This window comes from Thamnophis sirtalis, unplaced genomic scaffold, assembly GCF_051295495.1.
Source record: "Thamnophis sirtalis isolate CommonGarterSnake01/CBP01778 unplaced genomic scaffold, rThaSir2_p1.2 scaffold_1, whole genome shotgun sequence".
Lineage (NCBI taxonomy): Eukaryota > Metazoa > Chordata > Lepidosauria > Squamata > Natricidae > Thamnophis > Thamnophis sirtalis.
This window is the reverse complement of record NW_028261381.1, coordinates 81,228,466-81,241,659: the sequence shown is the minus strand read 5'-3', so window position 1 is coordinate 81,241,659 and position 13,194 is coordinate 81,228,466. Positions and strand designations below refer to the sequence as shown.

Sequence of the window (13,194 nt, the reverse complement as noted above, 5' to 3'; positions counted from 1 at the left end):
CTTATTTCCTTCTTTTTTCTCTCCCTTTTTCTTCTATCTTTAGTATGTTGAGTATATGGGATTGTATGTAAGTGTGTGAGTGACCCACTTTTATTGTTATTACTGTTGCATTTGTGTATTTTAATAATTACGTGGGGACTGGTTGTGTGAGTGTTTGAGTATGCTTGGCTCGGAGGACCTGCTAGGGAAGGCGGGGGGTACCGGGGTGATTGGGGGGACTACGGCCACGGGAGTGGGTCGGAGCATTGCGGTCGTGACAGGGAGAGGCAGATACGGCGGGGACCTTAGGGCTAGCCATTACCGGGGAAGGAGGGTTCGCTACATTACAGAGATCCCTCCTTCCGGCCCTTTGAGTCCCACTCCAAGACCAGATGGCGCGAGTACCCAGGACCCTGGTCTCAGGCTGCTGTTGCTAAATGCCAGGTCTGTTATTCACAAGGCTCCCCTCGTCCGGGACTTAATTGTTGACGAGAGGGCAGACCTGGCATGTATTACTGAAACCTGGCTGGGCACAGAAGGAGGAGTCCCCCTTGTAGAGATGTGCCCAGAGGGATTTCAGGTGCTTCATCAGCCGAGAGCCCAGGGAAGGGGTGGCGGTGTGGCTATTGTAATCCGGGAGTCTCTGTTACCTCGTAGGGTCCCTGCTCCGGAGCTTGTCGGGTGTGAGTCCCTGCTGATAAAGTTGGACCTCAAGGGTCAAGTGGGTTTGCTGCTAACGTACCTGCCTCCCAACTGCGTTGCAGCATCCCTCCCCTCGCTCCTCGAGTCAGTAGCCGAGCTGGCAGTTGAGTTCCCCAGGCTTATAGTTCTGGGGGACTTCAATTTGCCATCGCTCGGTGAACGCTCTGATGGGGCGCAGGAGTTCATGGCTTCCATGACAGCCATGGGCTTGACCCAGGTAATTCGGGGCCCAACCCATGCAGCGGGTCACATGCTCGACCTCGTATTCCTCTCGGAGCAGTGGATGTGTGATCTTGGTCTGAGGGGTAATGAGATCATACCCCTGTCGTGGTCAGACCATTGCCTACTGAGGCTTGACTTCCGGAGGCCAAACCCCCACCGTAGGGAGGAGGAACCGACCAGGTGGTTCCGCCCCAGGCGACTTATGGACCCATTGAGGTTCCAGACGGAGCTTGGGGTCATTCCTGATACTCTCGCCCACAGTTCGGCGGAGACTCTGGTTGCCGCCTGGCACTCGGCGGCGTCGGAGTCTCTTGATCGGATTGCGCCACTACGGCCCCTCCGGGTCAGTGGATCCCGGAGGCCCCCTTGGTTTACCGAGGAGCTCCGGGAGAAGAAACGCCGGAGGAGATGCCTAGAGCACCAGTGGAGGTCCGATAAGTCCGAGGCGAACCGAGCACTTCTAACCACCTGCACCAAGGACTACGTTCGAGCATTAAGAACTGCCAAAAGATCATACATTTCTGCCTTGGTTGCGTCCGCCGAGTCACGCCCAGCCGCCCTGTTTAGGATAACCCGCTCCCTCCTTAACAGGAGGGATGCGGGAGACCCCTTGCAGGGTAGGGCTGAGGACTATGCTCAATTCTTGGCGGACAAAATAGCTCGGTTTCGGTCGGACTTGGACTCCACCGCAGTAGATCCAGCCGAGACACAGGAGGACCGCTTGGCAAATCATCTCTGGGTTGAGTTCCAGGATGTTGCCTCTGGGGATGTGGACAAGGCCATTCGAGCTGTAAGTGCCTCCACCTGTATTCTGGACCCGTGTCCCTCCTGGCTGGTTGCCAACAGCAGGGAGGTGACACATGGCTGGATCCAGGCGGTCGTGACCGCCTCCCTTCGGGAGGGGCACTTCCCCGCCGTACTTAAAACGGCGGTGGTGAGACCCCTCCTGAAGAAACCATCCTTGGATCCAGCCATTTTAAACAACTTTCGTCCTGTCTCCAACCTCCCCTTTATCGGGAAGGTTGTTGAGAAGGTGGTGGCCTTCCAGCTTCAACGGGCCTTGGAGGAAGCTAGTTATCTTGACCCCTTCCAGTCCGGCTTCAGACCTGGTTACAGCACAGAAACCGCTTTGGTCGCATTGACCGATGATCTCTGGAGGGCCAGAGATGGAGGCTATGCATCCATCCTGGTTCTCCTTGACCTCTCAGCGGCTTTCGATACCATCGACCATGGTATCCTTCTGCGACGACTGCGGGAGGTGGGAGTGGGAGGCACTGTTTTACGGTGGTTCTCCTCCTACCTCTCGGACAGGTCGCAGTCGGTGTTGGTCGGGGGGCAGAGATCGTCCCTGAGGCCCCTAACATGTGGGGTGCCACAGGGTTCGGTCTTATCCCCCCTACTATTTAACATTTACATGAAACCGCTGGGCGAGATCATTCGGAGGCACGGGATAAAATACCACCAATATGCGGACGATACGCAACTGTATCTGTCCGCCCCGTGCCAACTCAATGAAGCGGTGGACGTGATGAACCAGGGTCTAGAGGCCGTTAGGAACTGGATGAGCGCTAACAAACTGGTACTCAACCCGGACAAGACCGAGTGGCTGTTGTGCTTCCCTCCCAATAATTTGGCGAATGTACCAACACTTAGGCTGGGGGGTCAAATTTTACACCCCTCAGATAGGGTCCGCAACTTAGGAGTCCTCCTGGACCCACAGCTGACTTTTGACCACCAGCTGTCAGCTGTGACCAGGGGGGCATTTGCCCAGGTTCGCCTGGTCCGCCAGTTGCGGCCCTACCTAGACCGGGAGGCTCTCACAACAGTCACTCGAGCCCTTGTGATCTCTAGGCTGGAATACTGCAATGGGCTCTACATGGGGTTGCCCTTGAAGTGCATCCGGCGACTACAGTTAGTCCAGAATGCAGCCGCGCGAGTGATAGTGGGCGCACCGCGGTTCGCCCACGTTACACCTGTCCTCCGCGAGCTGCACTGGCTACCTGTTGGTCTCCGGGTGCGCTTCAGGGTACTGATGACCACCTTTAAAGCACTCCATGGTAGTGGATCTGGGTACTTGAGAGACCGCCTCCTGCCGATTACCTCCCTTCGACCAATTCGATCGCACAGACTGGGCCTCCTCCGAATCCCATCTGCCAGTCAATGCCGACTGGCGACTACACGGAGGAGAGCCTTTTCTGTTGCAGCTCCGACCCTGTGGAACGATCTCCCCGCTGAGATCCGTACCCTCACCACCGTCCAGACCTTCCGCGCAGCCCTCAAGATCTGGCTCTCCCAGCAGGCCTGGGGATAGGTTCCTAATTCACCCGCCCGAGTGTTTGATTGTTGAACGAAAGTTGCGTTTTACTATTTTTTTCTTTGTTCACATTTTGTTTTGTTTTTGATGTTGCACTTCCCTCCCTTGTGATTGTGAGCCGCCCTGAGTCCCCTCAGGGAAAAGGGCGGCCTATAAATTTTAATAAATTCAATTCAATTCAATTCAAATTTTCTAAAGGGTTAGCGGTGCAAGGATCTTGTAACTTGACAGCTTTAAGACTTGCATGCTTCAAATGCCAGAGTTTCTGAGCCAACATTTTGGCCATGCCATGCAGTCACATGACTGCCAAGCCACTCCCACCCGGTCACATGGCCAGCAAGCCACTCCCACAAAGCAGGCCACACCTAGAGAAGAGGTTCTAAAAACATTTGAAACCCACCACTGATCTTTATTATTAACTTGATCTGATCTTGTTTGTATACCAAGGTTGGAACTGGTTAGCATTTGGACTGGGAAAATATCCTAAAAGAAGTCAATCACAAACCAATATCCGCAGCATTATTCCATGAAATTTTTACTTTTGATACTACTTATTGTGACTTTTTAGATTTTTATCTGTTTTGTATCAGCTGACTTATTTATTACTGTGCACTGCTCAGAGCCCCCTTTGGGGCAGATGGGCACATAAATAAATTTGAATAATAAATAGATAAAATGTCTGTGCCAATAAATTGAGATTTGAAGCTCATGTATGACAATGCAAGCTACACCTCTTGGCCCCTCTGTAGACAATCTTTGTGTGTGTCCATAAAATTTTGCAATGAGTTATTTGGAAAGAGGATAGGGGTGCTGCCAATGTCTCCAGAGAACTAGTAGCTACTGCATGAACCCAGGAAAAGATTCAGCCAAAAGGAGGACCTCATAGATTTAATACGACCTCCTTAAAGAAGCCCATGTCCAATCTGAAGCATATTTGCAGCCTCAGATGTGAAGAACCGACTCTCTGTAGTTGTTGTGACTATATAGCAACCCGCTCCAGTGGACTAGCTGAGCAATGACTGAAAAAATGTGTGTGGTTTTTTTTTAAAAAAAATTACCTTTAATTTACCCTTTAAGCTATATTGAAAAGACTACTTTCCCTCATGGAAATCTATTGAGATAAAATAAAAATCAAAGGCCTAATAAAAATGACAGAGTTTCCATGCAATAAATGTCAAACACCTTATAAATATACCTGGTTTTGATACACTGCATGCATGTATGCATGCATCCATACATACACATGCATACACATACATACATACACAGACATACATACATACATAGGCCCACAGAAGACCATAAACTCCTCATCCCTATTTGAAATGACCCACATTTGTTCCTTTTTTGAGTACCTAGAGAAGATCCTCTTCCCAGAGTCGCGCCAATGGGACTGGGGATTCCACTTTTATTGCCCACATTCACAGGGCTTGTTTTACACGTAGGGAAGAGGCTCTGCGTTGGCGACGTCGGGGATTTGACAGGTTCTGCTGTCTTGGGTCTAGCAGAAAGATTCAGTGGCTGTGCAGCATCATCCTAGAAGAGTTTAATGTAAATAATTATTAGAAGAAGACAAATGAAGCACATTATCACTTAGGAAGCCACAGCTATTTTACACCTTCCAGACAATGCTGCATTTTCCTGCAATAATAACAAAAGGAGCTAATTATCTACACTCCTTGAAGATTCAATGAAAGGGAAACCTCATTAATTCTTCTGTGCTGTGCCTCTGTTTACATTAACTATGTGACTAGATCGTTCTTTTTGACAAATTAAAATCTGAATTAGCTTGCATTACTGTTTAATTTCCTAATGTGTTTTCTGAGATCTAAATTAACCCAGGGCATTCACAAAGAATGATTTTTTAAAAAAAAATCTAACCAGCATTGTTGCAGTGTTTAACTGTGTCTGCTGGAAACTTCTTAAACTACAATATGGCATGTATGTTATTAATATGCACATGAATGAGGTAAGGGTAAAACATTTAAAAGAAGAACATTGGATGACTTAACTGTTTTAGTTTTATTTCCGTAAACTGTAGTTGTGATTCTCTTGCCACTCCATTTTATGAAAAACTTTTCAAATAAAGACTTTTCTAGACAAGATGGGTGGCACATAAATCTAATAAATAAATATAATTTCAATAGAATGTTATTTTTCTTCATTTCTTTCAAAAAGTCTAGCAGAATAGCAATGTGCTCAATATTGTTGTAACAGCATATTTTCTGGCACAAACCCAAACCGATGATGAAATGTTCATATCTTTAGTCTACCAACAACAGCAGACACTGGTACAAATGAAGTAAAATAACATCTTGTTCTTACTAATTAGTAAACTATGGTTGCTACAGAACATCACAGAAGAGGTCCATCTATGTGGTCATTCAGAGTTGACACTGATTTGATGATATATAACAATAACAACAATAAAAGAAACAAGAAGGGATGAACAGTTTGGTTTTATAGTTCTTCAGTTCTGCTTATTTAAACTCCATTGATTAGTTGCTTTTAATCCTGAATGTTTGCACTAACTTTTATGTATTAGGTCAAAAATAGGGAAGAGGGTCCAGAAGAGGTTTAAGATGCTACTATTCTAAAACTTGAAACAAAGCTAGCTTGTGTTTATGTCTTTACTGTGATTTATTAGTTGTCTGGTTTGTATTTATTTTTTATTTTATTGTTTTAAAATTATTTTAGTTCATGTATGCCACCTTAACTATAATTTATTTAAGATTAAGTTTTTAATTAATCTGTCTGTCTGTCCATGAGAAAGAAAACATGCCATATTCCCAAAATTCACATGAATATTTCTGAAGTTTCACTTAAAGTTTGCAATATTTTTGTATCATAAATCATATACTCTATCTGTGTATAACTAGGTATATGGCTGTCATTAAATATATATTACAAGGTCAGCTTTCATCAACTTTTTAAGAAGAAACGCTAACATGTCAGTTTTTAACGTACTGCATGTATGTTCCATATACATGGAAAAATAAAACAATCTGAATTTCATATTGACATATTCAGATTCATGATTTTCAAATTATGACAGAGAGTAGCTCAGTTTGTGTAACTTCTGTGTAATAGTTTTTGAACTGGATGCTATCAATAGACCAATGACACTCGCCTCTTCTAATCTTCTTATCTTCTAATGCAGGAGAATAATCGGTACAATATTGTCCAACCTCAGTAATGAGCCAGTTTTGCAGCTTATGAATCAAACTGTCCCTGATTTATAAATGGTGATTGTGTCAACTCTTTTCCAGCTGTGACTCTTCCTGAGGTAGCCAGATTTAATATCAATTGCCTATACTTTGGGTGTCAACCACCTTTATTATTGCAAACTACTGTATGTGGGAGCATTCTTGAAAAGCACCCAGAAATTGTCATTGGTGCAAAATGTAGCAGCCAGACTAGAACAACTATAGGGATGATATCAGTAATCAGTAATCAGTAAGATCTTTATTACAGTCAAAGACCAGCAATATACATTGTCTTTACACCATATTAAAAATATAACATTAAAATATAATTAAAAGTATTTACATTAAAAGTGGATAATAACAAAGATTGTTAAAGATATGTCCAGATAATTGGTACAAGATGGTGCTATACCGTAGCCAATTTTTTTCTTATGGACATTGCAGCAGCACAGAACTTTGCCACTGCATATGTGGTAACCAGGTTAGTGTCCTGGAGGAGAAAGCCTAGATAAAAATTGTCTGCCCGCCCTGGCAATCTCTCTAATAAGGGGAGAATATATGCAGACCTACAAGCTCTGTATAGCTTGCAGTACATGCAAGCACATAGTACATGTGAATTATCTTCCACTTCTCCTTTACCACATATACAAACGCGTTCGGCTATAGGTGTTCTTTTATACCTGCCCTGGAGGAGTGCTGAAGGAAGAATGTTAAATCTGGCTCTGAAGAAAGCTATTCTTTGTTTTGGAGAGATCAGGTCATTTAGATATCTTGCCGATTCCCACACACCCTGTTTGATTCTGTCCCTACTGTGGAGAGGCAACCTATTTAATTCTTCTTGGAACTCCATGTCCCTCATTCTATTGATTGATTCTATTGATGATATCAATCCTATATGGAAAGGAATGATTACCTCACAGTTGCCCACTGGACCACACAAGGTATTGGCCCTGACTTTCAAGACCCTAAATCCTAAAAAGTCCTCCTGACTCTGTGCCAGCCTTTTGACCTATGCAAGTTCAGGAAAGAGATATCAGGAATGTTACTTTATTGCCATAGAAAAAATAATGTTGAAAATCTGAGAGAGATTATCTCTTTCCCCTCTTATACTAAAGGGTATCAAAGCTGGCCAATCTTAAGTTTTTTCTTCACTTCTTAAGGCCAACTCAGTATTGTTTTATGTATTGGATCACATATCATAAGAAAACCTTCCTGGTCTCTTCGATGAACAACTCTGAAGGTATGTCCACTGCTAGAATTATATCCATCTGATATGCTTGAAAGTTGCTTTTCCTGTGTGATTCACAGATGAAGAATGTACTCCCTAAGGAGATGGATTTGGCCCTTAAAACCCCAATATTTTGAACGTGCTAAAAGCACATCTCTTCTGCCAAGTTGTTAATGATAGGATGTAATTGTTCATTTATTTTGTTTTACTGAACTTTGGGATTTTATCTGTATTTGGTTTCATTGTCACTTATCTATAATTTATATTCTTGTTGCTTTTTTAAAGGGCAGATTTAAATCCAATAAATCAATAATTAAGAAATGAGACAAAATTAATTTGAAGAAAATCTATTAAAAATATGTGCTACTACTTCTGGAAATGCAAGAATGAATTTGTTCTTTTCATCTAGTGTTCCTCTTTACTATACTATCTTTTGCTGTTCTTCAGAGAGCTTGTACCCTCTACTGAACTTGTTAGCAATCAGCCAGGCACAGCATTTTTGGGATAGCAGAATACTGAGTTTCTGTAATTAAAATGAAAAGAGCCTGGCAACCTAGCTCTTTCATTTAAAGTATGCCCAAAGCTGAGATATGCTGGATAGAAAGGTGCATCATCTATATTTTAGCAGGCAGAACTGAAGACTTCAAAGCTGAAAAATATATGAAAGAATACAATAATGCTCTCCATTATCTTATCACTGGCATTCTTCTTGCTGTCAAAACTGCACACAGCACATCTTACAGCAGGAAATTTATTGAATAGGGCAATTCAGAACTAAGCCATTTTTATAACACTGCACTTTCATGATAGTTTGGTTTTATTATTATATAGGAATTACCCCCTTCAGTGTTGGGGTAGTAAAATATATAGTATTTTATCAACCAGTCATATTGGATGAAAAATAATGTGGCAAAATGTTTGTGCCAATGCCATCCTTATAACTGACACTGCAGGGAGACTGGCCCAGTTATTTCACCTAGTCAAATTAATTCCCATAAGGTATTCAGGCAGGAACATAGAACATGCTTACTAGATTTTACTAATCATGCTCCATATGAAATGTGTCAGTTGTATGCAAATATTTTCATCTCTTTTAAACAGTAGCTTCATAGGTTTACTTTACTTTTAATGTGGAGAAAAGTAAGGTTTTACACCTAGGCAGGAAAAACCAAAGGTACAAGTACAGATTAGACAAAATCTGGCTCAAAAACAGAACCGTGTGAGGGACCTTGGAGTCCTAGTGGATCAGTGGTGGGATTCAGCCAGTTCGCACCTATTTGGAAGAACCGGTTGGTAACTTTCTAAGCAGTTCGGAGAACCAGTTGTTGGAAGAAATCTCCTTTTGTTTTTTCCCCACTTTACAGGGCTAATCCTGCAAGGAAGGCAGGAAGGAAACATCCAGGTGTTGTTCCTAGCCTAATCTTTCTTGCCCTGCTTACAGAAACTGCCTCTCTGGTTAACCCTTATTACCATTGTCACAGCTAAGGTGAAGTGCCCATTGACCTGAGTGACATTGAGTTGGACACCCACCCAGTCACAAGACCACCAAGCCACGCCTAGTCATTAGGGCAGAGGACCGGTTATTAAATTTGAATCCCACCACTGTAGTGGATGATCATTTAAATATGAGCCAGCAGCATGTAGCAACAGCAGCCCAAAAGGCTAATACAATCTTTGGTTGTATAAACAGAGGCATATAATCAAAAACATGTAGCAGTTAGCAATAGCAGTTAGACTTATATACTGCTTCATAGAACTTTCAGCCCTCTCTAAGTGGTTTACAGAGTCAGCATATTGCCCCCAACAACAATCTGGGTCCTCATTTTACCTACTTCGGAAGGATGTAAGGCTGAGTCAACTCTGAGCCAATGAGATTTGAACAGCCGAACTGCAGAACTGCAGTCAGCTAAAGTAGCCTGCAGTGCTGAATTTAACCACTGCACCATCTCGGCTCTAAGCGTTAGTATTGCCTTGTAAAGACCTGGCCTAAGTAAGACCAGAGACTTGGAATACTGCAACCAGTTTTGGTCACTACATTACAAAAAAGATGTTGAAACTTTGGAAAACATGCAGAGAAGAGAAACTAGGATGATTAAAGGAAGGTCTGGAAACTAAAACATATGAAGAATGGTTGCAGGAACTGGGTACGGCTAGTCTATAGGGAAAAAAGACTAGGGGTGATAAGATAGCAATATTCCAGTATTTGAGGGGGCTGCCACAAAGAAGAGGGGGTCAACTTATTTTTCAAAGTACCAGACGGTAAGACAAGAAACAATGGATGGAAATTAAGCAAGGAAAGAAGTAACTTGAAATTATGGATACATTTCCTAACAGTGATGACAATTAATCAGTGGAATAGTTTGTCTTCAGAAGTTGTGGGTATTTCATCACTGGAGGTTTTTAAGAAGAGACTGGACAGCTAGTAGTCTCAAATTGTATGGGGTTGGACTAGAAGACTTTATGGTCCCTTCCAGCTCTATTCTGATTGAATTGAAAATACAGGCTATCCTGCCTCATGAAGCAATACTTTGCTTTACTATATGAAATAGAAATATTCCTCTTATGTTTGTAGTTATGTTAGCACAGAGCTAAGGGCATTCATTTATACACATAAATTCCTAATATACAGGACTGATCTGAAACATTTTGTTTCCTGACAATATAAGGGAAGTGGCCTTGACTTCTCCTTCTTTGAGATATCTAGGGCAGCTTGTGTAGCACAAATAGTTTAATGCTCTAAGACCAGATCTTTACTGCTTACTTACTTTTTAGCTTACTCTTTGTTCATTCTCACTCAAATCAGAAAGCACATTTCACATGAACAATGAAGACATATGCAAAACTAAATAGCAACATTTCAGAATTCAATACAGGTAAATAGCTATTTCAGAGACAGGTTCTCATACAGTACAAGCAATATCTTTTGTCCAACAAATAGACCCACTATGTAGCTTGTTTGTCAGGCTCTAAATGGGCCTTTCGGAAGATCAACCAAATCAGACTTTCAAATAAGTCTATCTTCAGAAATAAGCAAGGGTGCTACTGCCTGCATGTCTATGCAGAATTAAACAAGGGAATTACTTGAACAAATCTATTCTCTGCGTATCTATTCAGAATGGGTCTTGCCCAATTACTGCACTAAACATAAATAAGATTGTAGTCACCATATAGAAGATTAAACAATAACCTTGCCATGCAAATAATACAAGAGCATTTTTTTACACAAGCACACATACCCTTACAAAACCAACAATAGCAATAGCAGTGGACTTATATACCGCTTCATAGGCCTTTCAGGCCTCTCTAAGCGGTTTACAGAGAGTCAGCATATTGCCCCCAACAATCTGGGTCCTCATTTTACCCACCTCGGAAGGATGGAAGGCTGAGTCAACCCTGAGCCGGTGAGATTTGAACCGCTGAACTGCTGATCTAGCAGTAGCCTGCAGTGCTGCATTTAACCACTGCGCCACCTTGGCTCTTAACAATGTCAGCACTTTTTTCAATATATGTAAAATGAGGATAAATTATTTTTTTCAGAGCGCAAGAAGAATATACATGTTCAAATGCATATTGGGTTTAATGAAACTAATTTCCAGGTAAAAATACTAGGATTATAGCCCTCTTCAACAAAACTAAATACTTGTAACGTGCAATAGAATTGATGGTTTTTATAACTTTTCAGCAGTTTCTTAAAACAGCCTAAAGCTTTCTCCTATCTGTCCCACTTCTGACCACTGGTACAGTGTATATACAGTGTAAGAAAAAATATCATAAAGGAAAACATAACAGGCCTTTTCCAAAATCACTCACTTAAACCCACTCAGAAATCTCTCTGTTTTCTTTATGTCATATATTAAGCAAATAGTAAAAAACTATGATGCTGATGCAAAGGAAATGGACAATTCAAACCTGAAGATTGGAGATAATTAGCTAATTTTATTAATATCAAAAAAATATTGTGCTTCTAAATTTTCCATCATGAGCATGAGCATGTCTAGAAGAATCCCCCTAGATGGGAATAATAAAAGGATACAGGAGGACAGAACAAAGTTAAAAGTCCAAATATAGTATACTTAGACTTCAGTAAGTCATTTGACAAAGTAGACCAAAGTAGACCATATCCTACTTCTTGATAAGATACTACAATGTGAGATAGACAGTACCAGACTACCAGATGGCTGACCAATTGCGCCCAGTGAACCTCAATTAACCTCAACCTCATCTATATAAAGGGATGTATGCAGTGGGGTAGCTCAAGATTCTGTCTTGGTCTCAGTGTTCTTCAACATCTTCGTAAATAATCTAGATGAAAGAATAGAAGAATTCATCCAAATTGCAACAACAAACTGGCGCTAGCACTTTGGAAGACAGGCTCCAAATTTAGAAGGATCTTGACGGACTTGAACACCAGGTGCTTGAACAAGATGCAAATCAGTGGTGACAAAAGTAAGGTCCTATACTTGGGCAGGAAAATCAAATGCATAGGTACAGAGTAGGTGGCACCTGCCTCAACAGTAGTAACTGTGAGAAGTATCTAGGTGTCCTAATCAATCACCAATGTGCTGCAGCTGCCAAAAAAAGCCAATGTAGTTCTAAACTGCATCAACAGAGGAATAGCATCAAGATTACAAGAAATGATGGTGCCACTTTATACTGAACTAGTTAGGCCATACTTGGAATACACACCACGATACAAAAAAGATACTGAGACTAGAAAGTTTGCAGACAAAAGCAACAAAGATGAGGCTAAATGATATAATGAATGGTTGAGAGATTGGACAGCTGTTTGTCCAGAATGATATAAGGTCTCCTGCTCATGCAGATGTTTGGATTAGAAGACCTCCAAGGTCTTTGCACAGCCACATGTTGAATGAAATGAAGGAACTTTTCCTTGGTTAGTCAGATAAGTAAAACAAAAGTTATCCATTGCATTGTATTTAGATCTGTTCTTTTTTCTTTTCTTCTTTAAATTAAAGACAGGAAGGGATTCTGATTGAGGACTCCAATTCCCATTTATAATTCTTCAACACTTTCTCAAAAGACAATTGCCATTGTAATCTTCTTATGTTGGATTTAATGGCGACAATAGCAATGCATGGCATCTAGAAGGCAAACTTCTCCATCCCTAAACATAAAAAGAATCTCCAATCTTGATTTACTGCAACTTTATTTACCGTAATTTATATTCTGCCTCTATGATTTTTATAAACAAGGTAGTAAACTTTGGGGTATTTATGGGAGGATTTAAGGAAGGAGATAGGACCAATGATTCCTATTCCAATCCTTAAACTTCTCCAAAATTGGGAGAAGAAAGGTCCCAACTTCAATACAGCCCAGTCCTGCCAGTAACATCATTGACTTTCTGCAGTCCGCTAGAAGGTTTGGGGAAACCTGATTTGTCAAGGATATCCCATCCCTGAGTTACTGGTCTAACTATCTGAAGGACCACTTCTCTTGATATAAAGTTGTCCAAACACCAATCTCCAGAAAAGGATCACTCTCTATGACTCCTTTTTTATGGGGTCAGCAGGAACATGGGGGAG

General features: G+C 41.9%; 1 protein-coding gene across 7 annotated transcripts in view; it reads right to left on the bottom strand.

The window, feature by feature from the left end:
* SOX6 (SRY-box transcription factor 6) overlaps nt 1-13,194 on the bottom strand; it is a 476,183-nt gene that overhangs the window by 55,782 nt on the left and 407,207 nt on the right. For all 7 annotated transcript variants that reach the window (XM_087717470.1, XM_087717425.1, XM_087717434.1 and 4 more), the window contains one exon: nt 4,573-4,753. In XM_087717470.1, the coding sequence (XP_087573596.1) occupies nt 4,573-4,753 (181 nt within the window). The remainder of the gene's footprint in view (nt 1-4,572; nt 4,754-13,194) is intronic.